Here is a 14,814-nt window from a genome sequence, read left to right as displayed (position 1 = left end):
ACTAGTGCCTTGATTTCTTCCCAACTGTTTTGCTTTGTCGTTCTTCAAAAAATGATTTAGAAATTGGTGGTGAGAACCGGTACTGCACATATATTAAGGAAAAAAAAATGAACAAAAAAAAAAAAAAAAAGTTGAATATGGCTGGTTGAAAGTTACAACTTTTTCTTTTCATTATACAATATATGGTTAACATACAGAATACAGGTCGGTTACTCACAGCAAGAAGATGTCACTAACTAGCATGGAGCTCAATTATTTGGTATGGAGATACCTCCTGGAGTCAGGGTATGACCTAGCGGCGTACGCACTAGAGAAGAACTCGAATTGTCTGTCTTATGAACATAATCAGAATCTTGAAATAATCTCGAAAATAGAGCCAGGATGTTTAGTGAATTTGGTGCAGAAAGGGATATTGTTCACAGTGGCGCAAGACGAGGCCAGTATACCACCCGAGAAGTTTGATCAGCTATCGTTATTTGGAGCATTGCTTCAAGAAGAAGTTAATAAACAAAGACAAGTACAGGAAGAGCAAGAGGGAGAGAAGAAGAAGGACGAGCCGGAGAAAAAGGATGAGGATAGGCTTCTTTTGAAGTCGGAGGCCAAGGAGAACGGGAATAACGAGAATGGATCGATCAGTAATAAAGAAGATGGAGATGACGATACTGAGATGAAAGATGCTAGCGAAGCAAATGAAGAAGTGAAGGAAGGAGAACAAGAAGTATTGGAGGAGGAAGAGGTCAAGTTTGAAACAAAGATTATCGATCCAAAAATACGATTTTCAGAGAGTTTAGTAACTGATTGGCACCCAATAACTGATGTATTTGCATTTGGTAAAGAGGATTCAACTGCGGTTATCAATGCTTTGAATAAGGATGTTATTTTGGAATCAGTAACCCTCACCCATCCACACCTTCCAAATGGGTCTCCATCGGGGACTGATGAACATTCAACTAAAAACGAAGTTACTATAGTATCGTGGTCGCCGCAAGGTAATATAATCATTACCACGGGGCTCAATGGTGAATTAAGGGCTTGGACTCCTGATGGGAAATTGAAAAATATCGCTGATAATTCTACTATTAAAGCACTTCAGTCTAATGATCTAGACTCTAACAATGAGTCTGCAGTAACTCAACCAGTTTTAATCCTGAGTCTTGAATGGAGTGAAAATGGTCAATTTTTACTTTCTATAGATATCAATAATCAAGTCTGTTTATGGGATGGTCATAATTTAAATTTGATTCAACAGATAAGACCACCAAGTGTTCCTTCTACTTCAAATGAACTTTTAGATGCTTGTTGGGTTGGTGAACAGAGATTTGCCTTATCTACACCAAATAAATCCATCAAAATATATTCTATCAATAATTCAACAAACACTTTTGGTGAAATGCAAGCCCAAGATTCAGTGGTGCCAATAGGTTACTTATCTGGTCATAATAATAATATATCTATTCTTAAATTCAATAGTATATCGAAATTATTAGCTTCTGCTTCTGACTTTGATTATACCATTAAAATTTGGAATAGCTCGTCTACTAATGAAACTCGCGATTTAAATGTTAAATCGGATAAAATTTCTGATATTGATTATCATGAATCCCCAATAATTGGATTATTTTGGTTAAATGTTGGTCATGATTCAAAGGGAAATCATTTATTAAGTGTATCGATGGATGGTACCGTCAACATATGGGATGCTTTTGAAGGATCTTCTTTAATCAGTACAAAACTATTTAAAAATACGTCCAATTTTCAATTCGAAGATAAAGAGAAAACTTTAAATACTACAAACAATCTTATTTTTTCGGTTAAGTTATCACCTAACGGCAAATGGTTAGCCGTTGGTGATGATTCTGGGAAATTATCGATATGGGATGTTGAAATATCCCACTATTCCAAGAAAAGGAAAAATTTGTTAAGATGCTTAGCTGTTTATTTTTTCGAATTGCCCGATAACGATGATGAAGATCTGAAAAGTAAGGAATTGGGGATTTGTGACATTGCCTGGAATAGCCAGTCCCTGAGAGTTTCTGTTTCTTATAAAGGTACCGACAGTATTATATTTGACTGGGATAAATATACTTCAGAATAGATGTATATATCCTACGTTACTAGATTTTTTTTATGACTGGCATGTTTTGTTGAACTTTGTATTTCTTGTTTCTACTTCCATACTTTATTGATGGAACTGTATTATTGTTATTTTATTCCTCTGTAAATACCTTACATAGATCTTGTTAATTTTCTTGTATTAAACTTAACTAAAGAAAGCGGAAAGAAATTAGAAAAGATCCCCAAAAAAATTAATAATATACTAATAATCGAATCTTTTTTTAGAGAATTGAATAGAAGAGTAGTTAATCAAGCTAATTACTTAGTTGAAGTAGCAGCTGCGATACTAGATGACACAGTTTCGGCAACTTTACCAGCAGCAGTTCTCTTGATTTGAGGATTAGCTGATGGGAAAATAAATTCAATGTAACAAGTTACTAAAGCAATCAAAGCAAAGACTACTCTTAATAAAGGTGGTTGTCTAGCTTGTTCATCAGTATCTGGTTTATTATTTGGTTCAGATAAATATGATTGGATAGCTAAAAACAAAGCTGACCACGATAAGAGTTTATTCTTCAAGAACATGGCCGCCATAGGTAATGATTGTTCCATCAATCCACCAACATTACCACGGGGTTTGGCTGGAACATGGTGGTATCTAAAAACGGTTAGTACTAAGTATATATCTCCACACAATCAACAGAAGGATTGTGTTTCTTTTCGAATCAAAACAACATACGGAACAACTAAGTCTTCTCTTTTAACTATATCAGACATCTTCACGAAAGTAATAGGTTGGTAATAGATTGAGCTTGTCTCTATATCTGAAAGTTTCGTATTTGGTTGGAGATTTTTTTTTTTTTTTTCAGTTTTTTGAACGAAAAATAGTAAGGTGCACATACATCAATTACGATTTTATGGAGAGTGGGTCTAAGGAGAAAGCTCTATAGGAAAAGAAGGTCTTTTTGGCCATAGTATTCGCCGATCACAACGAGAATCAACTCAATGGTATATAAAGCTACTGGGGGTGCTGAGAAATTATCGTTTGCATCGCCAATGTTATCATCACTATCATGATCGTTATCGTTATTTCGAGATCTTACTTTATCAGAGAGCTTTCGAGCTTTTTTACCAAGGTCCCTTATTATGGATGATTCTGTGTACTCAAGCGGATTGTCAAGTCTTAGAAATACCGAAAATATCCATTTAGAAAGGGTTTCGGGGGAGTTGATACTGATCCATTTAGTGAAATATACTACCAACTTGATGATTGTTGGATGATCAAGCATTACATAGAAGTACTCGATTGGAGGAGGGTCGTTTTGAAACACGAAAGACCTCCAATTGGCTGCTGACTGAGGAACAGGAGGGAAGTCTGAAGATTGGGTAAAGTCGGCATGTTTTATTGATTCTTTTAGTTGTAGAAAGCTTTTCATCACTGACTGAGACCAGTCGGGGTTGATGTATGTTGGAGATTCATCTTCTGGATGTTTCTCCGGAGTGGTATTGTCCCTTTTGACGTAGTGAATACAACTGTCACTAACGGCTTCTTGTCTTACTTGGTGGAGGTATTGCTGCACTTGTAAGGTAGTATATTTATCTAAAGAGCTTTCTTGGGTAAGACCAGTGGGGAAAACAGGGTGTTGGCCAAACGTTTCATCCAAAGGACCTTCACGGTAAGATTCCCCGTCATCTGGTACTGCTTTCAGGGTGTTCATGCCAATGGTGCTCTTAAACAGGTAGATATTTCTTTAGCTTAGAGAAAAAAAAAAGTGAAAGATTTTTGAGACTTTCATCCCATGTTATAGACTAATCCGATGCTGAAACGGTCAAGGGTTGAGGACGACGACAACCATGCTAACGATGGTGATACACCGTTGATGGCTTCAATCGAGTGCAGCTTACCTCCATGTCAGTATGTGCATCCAAGGTTCAGCAATAGTGAAGAGTACGAACTCCATGTTTTAACATTGCACAGTTTTATATGTAAAGAATGTAATAAAAGGTTTCCGTCAGAGAAGATCCTAGAGATACATATAGATGAGAATCACAATCCATTCTTTGTAATTCAAAGAGAGAAGGGTCATAAGATATACCAATGCTTTGATTGTGAAAAAAAATGCATGGATCGTAAGAAGAGAAGACTACATATGATTGACAAACATGGATACCCTAAAGAGTACAATTTTCGAATTATTGATTATGGAATTAAAAGTGTATAATACAAGGATGCAAAATGAAATTAAGAATCAACTTTTCTTTTCTTTCTAGGAGCCACCAGAGGAAGTTTACTCAATTGTTGTAAAATTTTTTCATCAAACTTACTTTGACAAGTAGGACACTTACCATTTTTTGGAATTAAACTCATGATACATAAGCAAACCGAACAAACCAAACCCAAGTCGACAGATTTCCCGGTGACAAAACAACTGGCTCTATAATTAACATTTGAATTAGTTGGTAAGATGAATAAAGGTCTGATTGAAGGTTCAATGAAAAATGCAGTACATAAAGTCTGAATCAAACCTTCAGGTTGATCGATGTGTAGATAAACCCCCGAAGTAGCATCGGCAGCTTGTTGTAAGTAGGAAGAATCTTTTTCACCTAATTTGGCCACATCAATTGAAAGTTTCATTTTCTGAGCAGCAAAAATGGTATTCATTATTGGAATATAATTTATATTATCTTCATCGTTTGCTGAGATGATTAATATACGCAGTTTCATTTGGGTTAAACTACCGGATCCACCTGAAGCGGTCACGGAAGAGTTTGATGCCGAGTTTGTTACAGAGGTAGAAGAGTTGTTATTCATATTAGTGGTGGAGTTAATAGCGGACGCAGTGGTGGTAGTAATTGATTGATCCAAGTTAAGCATTCTATTTGTATAAGTTAATGCTAAACTAACTGCACCAGATAATGTGGATTTGGCGTTATTTGAACTGATCGAATCAGCCGTTTTCTCTATTTCTTCATTTAATTCAATTAAAACTGCTTCATCAACTATTCTAAATTGTCTATACATTCCTTTATTTATCAATCCCGGTGAAGGTTCCCTACCATTGCTTCTTTCATCGTAGTTTTTCTCTGGGTTAGGATATAGAAACCTGGATCCTTGCGGCGAACTAGTAATAAATGCAACCTGATTCGAGTTATTCAACGATAAATGGGCATTCAAGAAGACTAGTAGAGATTTGGTGACATCATTAAGCGTAACCTTCGATCGAATATTGAACCAACCTTTGGGACTTATATCGAGAATCACCGTAAGAAGCGATGGATCGTCGCTGAACTCATCCACCGTGGTGAAGTCAGTAAACACCGAATCCGATATCGCATCCATTATACCGTATAAATGGTCAACAAGATTAGGGCCCTTCAGTGTCTTCTTTTTCTCTTTTGATGAAATAGATCCTGGACCCGTACCGCGGTTGGCATCCACACCCAGACACCAGAAGCAAAGCACACAAAAAAAAAAAAAAAAAAAAAAAAGATTCCGCACCTTTACGCAATCCGATGAAGTCTTCACATCAAGGTAAAAGACCATGTACCAAAAGGACGAAAGGGACAGTGTCAGAAAAGACTTCCGAAGAACAGAATAGAGCCAAGCTTACGGGAAAGGGCACCACAAAGCATGCGAGACGTGGAGGAGAAGGACATATGGCCAGTCCACTGACACAAGGTTGCGATTTGTGGGGGACAAAAGGTTTGTAATTGTTAAGTACAATCTACATGAAAAAATAACGGAATGAACCAGAATATTAGGTATAAAAGGAGTAATACAGGAATTCAAGGCAACAATGAGAGCAAATAGCATTAAGGTAATATGCAAAAAAACAAGAAAGAAGAATTTTTAGAACAAAGTAATTCAAGAATGGAGCAGGATCGTAAATCGTAAACTTGAAGCAAAGGGTGAAGAAGGTTATTCACCAATATCTTCATACCAGTCATGAGGTCTTTCTTTGATGAATTTAGTCATTAATGCTTCGCAATCTGGGTCTTGTAAATTGATAACTTCGATACCTTTTGATTTTAATAATTCTTCAGCACCTTGGAAATTTTTATTTTCACCAAGAACAACTCTCTTCACCCCGTACATTATACAAGCACCAGAACACATATCACAGGGGGATAACGTGGTATACATCGTACAATGCTTATAAACTGAACCTTGTAAACGTCCAGCATTTTCTAAAGTAGATATTTCTCCATGAAGAGTAGCACTATTTTTTTGAAAACGCATGTTATGACCACGGCCCAAGACGGTTCCATCTTCGTGGATTAAAGCTCCTCCAATAGGAACACCACCTTCTTCGTATCCTAGTTGCGACGTTAGTATTTTCTGAAGCGTAAAATCCCAGCATTCTAAGACATGGTCCAAACCCAAAAAGACATACCCTTTTTAGCTTCTTCGAGGGCAATTTGCATTCCCTTTTTATCATCAAAAGTCATTATTTCGCTTTGGTTCTTTCAAATCTGGTTAAATAAACAAGTTCTGGATATTTTGAATGTATTTATATAAAAAGAATTGGCTAATAGGGAAAAGATACAAAAACTAAAATCGAAAAAAGAAATCGGCCGAAACAGAAAAGAAGGGAAACGAAACAGAAAAAGAAAAAAAATTGGCTACAAAACTTATATTGCACCACTACTTACACCTGTAACCAGCTACTTTTTACCCGCTTGATGCACTCATGTATCTTTCAAACGCTGTTCCTGTCAATCGTTATACTGCAACAAACCATCATTCCCCTATCGCTGGGTGGTAAAGTCAAGCAAACCGATTGTGAAACAAATGCTTTGCGGTTGCGAAGCTAACAAAATCTGCTACTTTTCTACTTTTTTTTTTTTTTTTGGCCCACCGAAAAAGATGCGCTTTTTTCCTTCCTAACCAAAAAATCGACCGAGTCCTTGGGCACAGTTCCCGACCGATCATCAAGTGGAACCGGCTCTGAGACGCGGCTCTCACCAGATTATAATCCCAGTGAGCCTAAGTGAAGGTTGGTTTGCTTCCCCAAAATCCGACAGAGGAGGGAACGAACGTTTTCTGTTTGGAGTTAAAGGAGAAACTCTCCCCAAAAGCGGGTGCTGCGTGCTACAAAGCACATTACGCTTCGTTTCAACCCATCATTACAACCCTCTGGTGCTTTGTACTTTGTACTGGTAATCAAAAAAACAAAAAAAACAAAAAAAAAAAAAAAAAAAAAAAAAAAGACAAATTGCGCTTCTGCGCTTCTATGACGTCTTTTTTGGCTTTTCAAACAGTGTAGATCGGTCCCATTCCTCGCTCAACCGGGGTCATGGTGATGCTGGGGTGGGCAGCATGTTCCGGCCATATCACCAGGCTCTACCAGTATGCTCATCACTACGATCTCGTAGATGTAAATAATAATACCAAGATGGTTTATTTTTTGCGCTTTGGGCCTTATTTCTTTCTTTTTGCGGCGGCGAAAACCGTTATGCGTAGTGTGCAGGCTTACTGTCGGTAAAACCGTTGGCAACAAAACGGTTTTTGGGGGGGCAAGCATTTGGCTTTCAATAAGGTTTTGAGTGGTTTTCTCTTTTGTAATTGGATAAATTATACAGATGGTCACAATGTCCAAGTTAACGAAGTTGGGCATTGTTTGTTGACATGTTTATGTATTGTGAAGTACATTGCAGAAATATAGAGTGTGCTTATTTATATAGATTAATGTACCCGTTTCTATCAACAGATACTATCATATCAAAAGGCTTTGCAATGATGGTGTCAATGTCGGTGATTTCGTCCATATGGCCTACGAAGTCGTAGCGGAACTCGTTGGCTGGCTTGTCGTTTTGTTTATCTTTGGAACTTGATTTGGAAACGGTTTTTGCATCCTGTAATTTTTCATTAATATTGGTTACATTCAGATTTACTTGATGTTTCACAAATCCAATTTGTCGACTAACCCCCCAATCTTGATTATCTAAAGCAACCGATTCCTGAACGTTGGTGGTATTCCAAACAATTAACCTTCGATCCCAGGTGGCACTAACAAAATAATCCTCGATGCAATGTTTCCCATTCTTACTAAAGTAATTTAAAGCCGTCATACTTTTGTCCATATTGCTTGTGCCGCCGTTTTCTAGTTGATCGGTATCGATATTCAAGTCGGCAAAAATATCATCAATGGTAATTTCATGGTTTTCATCAATCTCTTCTAATTTGTATTGTTTGATTTTTGGATTGATCACGTATGAATTATATACTTGTCGACATTGGAAACTCGGTAATTCCCACACTATTATATCCCCTTCTTTGTTACCTCCAATCATTGCAAAATAGGTGTTGACTTGATCATGGTTTTTCAGCTCATTCTTCTCAATACTAAATGATGATGATAATAAGACCAATTTCTTAATGGCAAATTTCCCTTGATAATCCTCATTGGCATTTCTTACTCTAAACAGCTTGATCAAGATTTTGAACCTTAAATCCCATAATGTAAGAATCCCATCACTTGTACCAACCAATAACCAAATCTTATTATGCCCCACAATAAAACTAGTCGGTATTCCATGTCTTAAGGGATTATTTAGTTCAAACTCTTTCTCCATCTTAATAACATCATATCCAACTATCTTGCAGCCGGTGGTAATACCAACCAAGTATGTTTTGGTATTGGTGATAACAAATTGTAATTTGGATAAAAAAGTCTTGGTCTTCAAATTCTCACTCATGTCTTCACCAAAACTTGTTTCACAATTATCATTATATTCAACTGTTCTAATAATCACTAATTTATTATATTTGACAATCTTTTTATGTTTATCTCTCGAAACATCAATTCGATATATTCTGATCTTACCATCCTTGGTACTAACGGCCATAATAAACCTATTAGGCATGAATTGAATATCAACAATCCCTGATTTAACATTAGTCGATAATATTGATGTACGGGATATGATGTTTTTTTCCAACTTTGAAGTATCCCAAATCTTTAAAAATCCTAGTTCTGATCCGGTAACAAAAAATTCGGATGTAGGACATGTAGTAACAACGTTGATACCATCTATATAATCCGATACTTGGTTGCTATTAACATGTGCAACAACAACTCCTCGTGGTTTGAAACCTTGGTGTTTACTCATTTGATTATTGATTCCTCGACCACTCACTTTAACCACTTTCCCAAACTCTGGGAAATTATCTAAACTAGGATCAAATGAAACATGTTGTAAATAATTCAATATGTATGGGTTGTAACCACTGTAACTATGTCTCAGATTATTCGATATTATTTTCTGATTATTGATACTGAAAACTTTATGAGTTTCTTGTTTATTATTAGAATGTGTGTGGTGGTGATGTTGCACTTGTGGATAACTAGACCCATTTGACTTGTGATTCCCACTATCACGCCCGAGCTCTAACTCTCCAAATACGTTAGCTTCTACTATTTGTAGAGAGGCCCTAACTCTTCCAAACTGTGGAATTATCAACGAATTCGAATCACGACGTGATTTTATAGATATTGCATCGTCAATCCCGCTGTTTTCACTATCTGCCTCAGTTGTACGTGATTTATTAGCTATTGGCTCGGTTTTATAACATACTTCAAAAAAAAAGTTCCGTGGAGGAATATTCACTTCCTTGACTAATTCAAGATCTTGAGCTGCTCCTGTAGTAGTATGATGATTTCTACTCACATGGGATATGTAGTCCCGAAGTGCAAATACTTTCCATAAATCTTTGTCGTCTAATCCTACCGACTTCAATTTCAATATCCATTGTCTATCTTCTGCTGATAACGGAACGTTTGCCATACTATTATCCAGATAGTTGTCATTCATACTACCATTATCTCCAATCTCTGTTGATCCATTGACCTGTGGTACATATACTGATTTACCCATATTCTTAGAGTATGATACAATCTTCATTGCTTTCTTTTTATTCCCATTGAGATCTGTAAACGCAGAAAAGGTTCTCTGTTGCCAGAATAAAGATCTTGACAGAGCGTTAATGCACCAAGTATTTGCAGTATCGTACACTTGTCTTGAGAGCTGACGGGTCAAACACGGATATAACGTGTTCCAGTTAATAGTTGCAATATCGTAAGATAAAAAGTTTTTGATCAAAGGATAAAGAAAGCAGTATTGATCAGCATCAGATAAATTTTCATTTATACTCAAAACCAAATTCAAAACTGATTGACGAATCCATTCATTAGGATGCAAAAGTAAACTTAAGGAGTTTTTCAAAAGCTCTCTATATATCGACAATGCATTAAACTCTGTTTTTGGATTTATCAATCGATGACTAACGAAGTGATGGAATATCTGTAACACTTTTAGCACAATAAGTTGTTCCTGATCCCCTAAAGTCTGGATTAATAATGGTAACAAATATTGCTCAAATGAAAGAACCCCCACATAAGGCCCAATTTCAAAAATTGAAGACAAAAACGCCAATCTCAATTCATAGTTTGAGTCGTTCAAATAGGTTATCAAATAAGGAAGAATAGTATCATTAGTTTTAACAATTCCAAAAAATTTACATAATGGTAAAATATTTCTCACCAAACTTATCTTCACATTAACATTTTGATCAGTCAACAAACTGAATGTCAAGTTTTCAAAATCAGAGTCAAGCTGTTCTTTGGGAATGTTGAAAGTGTTGTACGAATTTAGTAATTCTTCATCATCTTCTGGCTTCACCAACCCTTTACTTACAACATTTGAATGAATCATCAATCTACTTTTATAGTCTTTGATGGCTTTATTTTTGAAAGTTTTCGACATCATCCAGAATCTTTTTGAGGTTTGAGCCAAATTTGGTAAGCATGTTGCAAGGGTAATCTTTATCAAAGCCTGTTCACTTTCATCTTCTTTACTTGCAGGAATCAGAACTAATTTATCCAATATTGGAAGTAGATACTCAGGAAATACTAGAACGTTGACAGGAGTAATATAAGAACATGAAGCTAGCAAAGTAGCAATAGCTGGAAGAGCAAAACAAGCTACTTTCGATGAAGATTTCACGTGTTGTGATAAGTTTACTTGGATTGGCTTCTGTTGTTGGTTTTCTTGCTGATAATGGAGTTCATTATTGGAAACTTGATTAATATATTCATCCAATAAATGGCAAAGATAAGGAATTGAGCGATCTAACTTAGCTTCATCGTTCACACGCTCTGATAATACCACAATTAATTCACAGGCTCTTAATTTTGATGTTGGTTGCTTCAAAGTCTTGATCAATGAAAAGATAAAATTTAAGATTATCAAAGATGCATGCTCCTGTGATTTATTAGTATTGACAAAGAACGAAGTAGGTTTTATACTATAATTTGGTGGCATTCCTTTTAAATTAAATTTAAGAGGAATAAGATGATCTAGTTCAACGTCTTCCATTCTTGTTGAATCGTAATCAAATTTAAGATGATGAGCAATCTTATCGAAATTTTCATAAATTTTGTTGATTTTCAAATCACTAATCGATACATTATCATTATCCTCTGGTACTATGAATAAATCATTATTATTTAAATCATACATGAAATCGTAAAGGAAATCGTAGAAAAAATCTGGAAAGCACTTCCCTTTACTTTTGGTAAGTAAAGATTCAACGGACGGTCTTTCATTTGGATTCAAGCTTATTAAAGATTTCACCATTTCTTTTATATCGGTATCATGAATCCCGGATAAGTCTGGAGAATACTCATTCTTTATATACTTAAATAGTTGAGATAATGTAAATGTTGGTTCCCCATCAGAATACAACTCACCAATAACACAACCTAAACTAAAAAGATCCATTTCATCTGTCAATCCATCTTTACCACTGAACTTACCATTTTCGCTAAACTTCACAGGGGGATAATCAGAACTTGATTCTTTTGAGTTATAGAATCTTTCTGGTGCAACATAACAAACTCTTCTGCCTGAGCTATCGAAATAAAAGGAATATTGATTTGGGTTATCTTCTGGTATAAATGTTGGTTTGGTATACCCAGCAAAATCAGTTAGCATTAGCCAATTCCAAGACGTAACTAGAAAGTTTTCCGATTTTAGATCTCCATGATTAATATTTAAGGTAGAATGCAATAATTCCAAAATTTTTAACATCTGAAAAACGAGGAATAATTTCTCTATTGGCTCCAAAAAGGGACGAATTGATAATCTATCGTATAAATTAGTTTTCATTAATTGTCGTATTAGGTAACCTGCCCTGTCCGTTTCAATTATTTTATGCCATGGTAATATATTATTATACTGTGATAGGAGGGAAGCTTCTTTTATCAATAACTCATTGATGTCATGCAAATTAATTGTGAAGCTTGAAGAAGGTTTAATTAACATCTTGATAACAATTAAGTTTCCTGATTCATCATCTATTGCTTTGATTGTCTTAAGGAACCTCGAATTATTAATTAGTTCAATATATTGCATATTTTTCAATATATCAACGTAGGAGGATATGGCCACCGTTGGCGCCGATGGAGCTAAAAGTGATAACCTAACCCCCATAATTCAATACCCAATCAATTATAAATAAAATTTAACTGTGGTTTCGATGCAAGGTTTTATTCAATTCACTATAACTTCTTTACTACGTAGTTGGAGCTCTTCTACGATAACAGAAGGATCACGTATGTTAGCTAAAAAAAAAAAAAAAAAAAGGTGTACGGATTTACATCTATAAAGATTAAAAGTCGTATATAATGTACAGCGTAGAATACAAACAGAGTACAGAGTACAAGGAGGGAAGAAGGGAAAGAAAACGTGAACACTAGACTCGGGTTTAGTATGGAGAAGTTTATCTGCGATGTCTATCATCTTCTTCTTCATCTTCAATTTCGAAGCTATCAAATCTTCTTAAACCGACTGTTTCTTCATTATCGTAATCGACCGATCTATTGACTTGCATTGATCTTCTCATGGAAGAAAATCCTCCAATGCCATTATCTAGAGGAGCCATATCTTTTCCATTATGAACGCCGAAAATTTCTCTATTTCTGCCATCGTTTTCTTTTCTAGAAATATTTAATAAGTAAACACCACTAAAGATGATTAAAAACCCGATCAAAAGGGAAATGACGTTGATAGCAGAAGTAGTATTAAAACCTCTGAAAAGGATGAATGAGGCTAATAAAGTGAATGTTGTGAAAGTGACATAGTATAAAGGATTAACAATTGAAGTATCGAACTGATCTAAAGCTTTATTGAAGTAATTCATTTGGGTAGCAATACAGATGACCACAACAAGAATGAAAAGATAAGTTGAAACATATGTGAATTGATTATTACCACCCAAGGTTAATTTTAAGGCAATACCAAAAGCTTTGATTGACATAACTGAGATTGAACCAACTGAAGAACAAATTGAAAGGTAGATCATTGGATTAGTATGACCATATTTAGGAACAATTTTATAAATCATGAATAATGAGTAAGCAGTTACTAAGGCTGAATAAAATAAGAAACCTGGTTGCATTGCGTAACCCAATATTTCATCAACGGTTTCAATTTCTTTATCAGGAGGAGCATGAAGAACAATAATAACAGAACCCATTAGACAAATGGCACAACCCATTTTACCCAAGGTACCCAATTCTTCTTTTAAGAAAATGGCGGCTAAAACAGCACCAATAATAACTGATAATGCACCTAAAGGAGTTACTAGAATGGCTGGAGCAAAAGTATAAGCAGCGAAATTTGCAATTTCACCAACAGCCATGGTAATCATACCGGCCCACCAAATTGGATTCTGTAGATATTCAAAACCTTGAACATTATCACTACCATTTCTAGCGGATGCATCTATTAAACCCTTTTTGGTAATGATGAAGGAAGTACCAATGGCCAAAGAAGAGGACATGGCAAGAGCCAATCCAATATATTTATCATCAACCATTATGAGTATAGAATTATTATTTGTATGAGTGGTTAGCGATAAAACGAGGAAAACTTTGTGTTTTGAGAGTGAAAATCGGTATGAAAATCAGTAAAAACTAGTAAACCAAATATTTCGAGGTCTGACTAAATGAGACTGGGGATGGAACAGGGAACAAAATAAACAAAGGTAATCCCTTTATTTTTTTCAGTATAGTAACTAGATACGTGAAAAAAAAAAAAATTCTAAGTGGAAGAAGTACTGGAGACTAAAAAGTATGCGATATTGGAAAGTTGCCCTTTTTAAAACCACTTTATCTATTTATTTATAATACAATTTAAAAACCAGGGATTTTGGTATTGTTTTCTTTTGTTTGTTTTAAATTATATTGAACCCAGAATTATATTTCAAGGATCAAGATCAAACAGCTTTAATTAGCAGAAACAAGGCACAGAACACCGAACGAAAAGGGAAACACGACGTGTGCCACGATCAAACTGGGATTGGGATGCAAAAACTCTGGAGTAATTAAAAAATTAATAGCAAAAATATCGATACAAACTTGGATACAAACTTGACCTTGTTTTCGAATATTAGACGAGGAATCGTTAAGCTAATCAAAAACAAAAACAACAACGGAAATCAAGCAATCTCAACAAACTGAATTCCCAAAATTAAACTAATGGTCAAGCTTCAAAAGAAGAAGTAATGAACTCTGGTGAGGTTTTGTTAAGTTGTCTTCTTTCCAAATGAAATACGCGCCCACCTCTTTTTTAACTGAAAATCTGCGTATCTTTCCTTTTAAAACCAGCAGACACTGCCTTGTTAAGCCAAATCAGTGGTGTTTTGGTCGCAGTTGGGCGTGTGAACACCTGGATTTGGATATACACCCGTACACC

General features: G+C 35.6%; 9 protein-coding genes across 9 annotated transcripts; 3 read left to right on the top strand and 6 right to left on the bottom strand.

Annotated features, from left to right (window-relative positions):
• The first annotated feature begins 185 nt into the window (after positions 1-185).
• Positions 186-2,211, top strand: HYPBUDRAFT_164221 (uncharacterized protein). The gene has a single exon (XM_020222655.1). It carries the CDS (start codon positions 227-229, stop codon positions 2,093-2,095), a length of 1,869 nt encoding a protein of 622 aa, XP_020078671.1. The 5' UTR covers positions 186-226; the 3' UTR covers positions 2,096-2,211.
• A 174-nt stretch (positions 2,212-2,385) lies between these two features.
• HYPBUDRAFT_98777 (uncharacterized protein) lies at positions 2,386-2,721 on the bottom strand (the record flags this gene model as incomplete). Its single annotated transcript, XM_020224020.1, has 1 exon — positions 2,386-2,721. A coding segment is annotated over one exon (336 nt), but the record flags the coding sequence as incomplete, so codon positions are not given.
• Positions 2,722-2,999: 278 nt separating this feature from the next.
• Positions 3,000-3,773, bottom strand: HYPBUDRAFT_102716 (uncharacterized protein; the record flags this gene model as incomplete). Its single annotated transcript, XM_020218219.1, has 1 exon — positions 3,000-3,773. One exon carries the CDS (start codon positions 3,771-3,773, stop codon positions 3,000-3,002), a length of 774 nt encoding a protein of 257 aa, XP_020078669.1.
• Positions 3,774-3,935: 162 nt separating this feature from the next.
• On the top strand, positions 3,936-4,277 carry HYPBUDRAFT_102626 (uncharacterized protein; the record flags this gene model as incomplete). The annotated part of the gene is made up of 1 exon (XM_020218210.1): positions 3,936-4,277. One exon carries the CDS (start codon positions 3,936-3,938, stop codon positions 4,275-4,277), a length of 342 nt encoding a protein of 113 aa, XP_020078668.1.
• A 20-nt stretch (positions 4,278-4,297) lies between these two features.
• Positions 4,298-5,395, bottom strand: HYPBUDRAFT_101147 (TFIIH/NER complex subunit; the record flags this gene model as incomplete). The annotated part of the gene is made up of 1 exon (XM_020218101.1): positions 4,298-5,395. The coding sequence occupies one exon, from the start codon at positions 5,393-5,395 to the stop codon at positions 4,298-4,300; it is 1,098 nt and encodes a 365-aa protein (XP_020078667.1).
• A 125-nt stretch (positions 5,396-5,520) lies between these two features.
• On the top strand, positions 5,521-5,900 carry HYPBUDRAFT_172069 (uncharacterized protein). Its single transcript, XM_020222853.1, has one exon. The coding sequence runs from the start codon at positions 5,569-5,571 to the stop codon at positions 5,764-5,766; it is 198 nt and encodes a 65-aa protein (XP_020078666.1). The 5' UTR covers positions 5,521-5,568; the 3' UTR covers positions 5,767-5,900.
• On the bottom strand, positions 5,879-6,585 carry FCA1 (cytosine deaminase). The gene is made up of 2 exons (XM_020220429.1): positions 6,450-6,585; positions 5,879-6,372 (listed from the first exon to the last, which is right to left on the bottom strand). Exons 1-2 carry the CDS (start codon positions 6,502-6,504, stop codon positions 5,975-5,977), a joined length of 453 nt encoding a protein of 150 aa, XP_020078665.1. The 5' UTR covers positions 6,505-6,585; the 3' UTR covers positions 5,879-5,974.
• An 887-nt stretch (positions 6,586-7,472) lies between these two features.
• VPS15 (ubiquitin-binding serine/threonine protein kinase) lies at positions 7,473-12,619 on the bottom strand. Its single transcript, XM_020223849.1, has one exon. The coding sequence runs from the start codon at positions 12,547-12,549 to the stop codon at positions 7,729-7,731; it is 4,821 nt and encodes a 1,606-aa protein (XP_020078664.1). The 5' UTR covers positions 12,550-12,619; the 3' UTR covers positions 7,473-7,728.
• Positions 12,620-12,707: 88 nt separating this feature from the next.
• Positions 12,708-14,122, bottom strand: HYPBUDRAFT_131696 (uncharacterized protein). Its single transcript, XM_020219457.1, has one exon. It carries the CDS (start codon positions 13,934-13,936, stop codon positions 12,839-12,841), a length of 1,098 nt encoding a protein of 365 aa, XP_020078663.1. The 5' UTR covers positions 13,937-14,122; the 3' UTR covers positions 12,708-12,838.
• Positions 14,123-14,814: the final 692 nt, after the last annotated feature.

Source organism: Hyphopichia burtonii, assembly GCF_001661395.1.
Source record: "Hyphopichia burtonii NRRL Y-1933 unplaced genomic scaffold HYPBUscaffold_1, whole genome shotgun sequence".
NCBI lineage: Eukaryota > Fungi > Ascomycota > Pichiomycetes > Serinales > Debaryomycetaceae > Hyphopichia > Hyphopichia burtonii.
This window is presented reverse-complemented; position numbering and strand designations above follow the sequence as displayed.

What these genes read in the sequence shown, in the direction of transcription:
- HYPBUDRAFT_164221 (XM_020222655.1), top strand. Translation starts at nt 227, where the DNA reads ATGTCACTAACTAGCATGGAGCTCAATTATTTGGTATGGAGATACCTC.
- HYPBUDRAFT_172069 (XM_020222853.1), top strand. Translation starts at nt 5,569, where the DNA reads ATGAAGTCTTCACATCAAGGTAAAAGACCATGTACCAAAAGGACGAAA.
- FCA1 (XM_020220429.1), bottom strand. Translation starts at nt 6,504, where the DNA reads ATGACTTTTGATGATAAAAAGGGAATGCAAATTGCCCTCGAAGAAGCT. An exon ending in CCTCGAAGAAGCTAAAAAGG is followed by an intron (nt 6,373 to 6,449) that starts GTATGTCTTTTT and finishes CGTCGCAACTAG; the next exon opens with GATACGAAGAAGGTGGTGTT.
- VPS15 (XM_020223849.1), bottom strand. Translation starts at nt 12,549, where the DNA reads ATGGGGGTTAGGTTATCACTTTTAGCTCCATCGGCGCCAACGGTGGCC.
- HYPBUDRAFT_131696 (XM_020219457.1), bottom strand. Translation starts at nt 13,936, where the DNA reads ATGGTTGATGATAAATATATTGGATTGGCTCTTGCCATGTCCTCTTCT.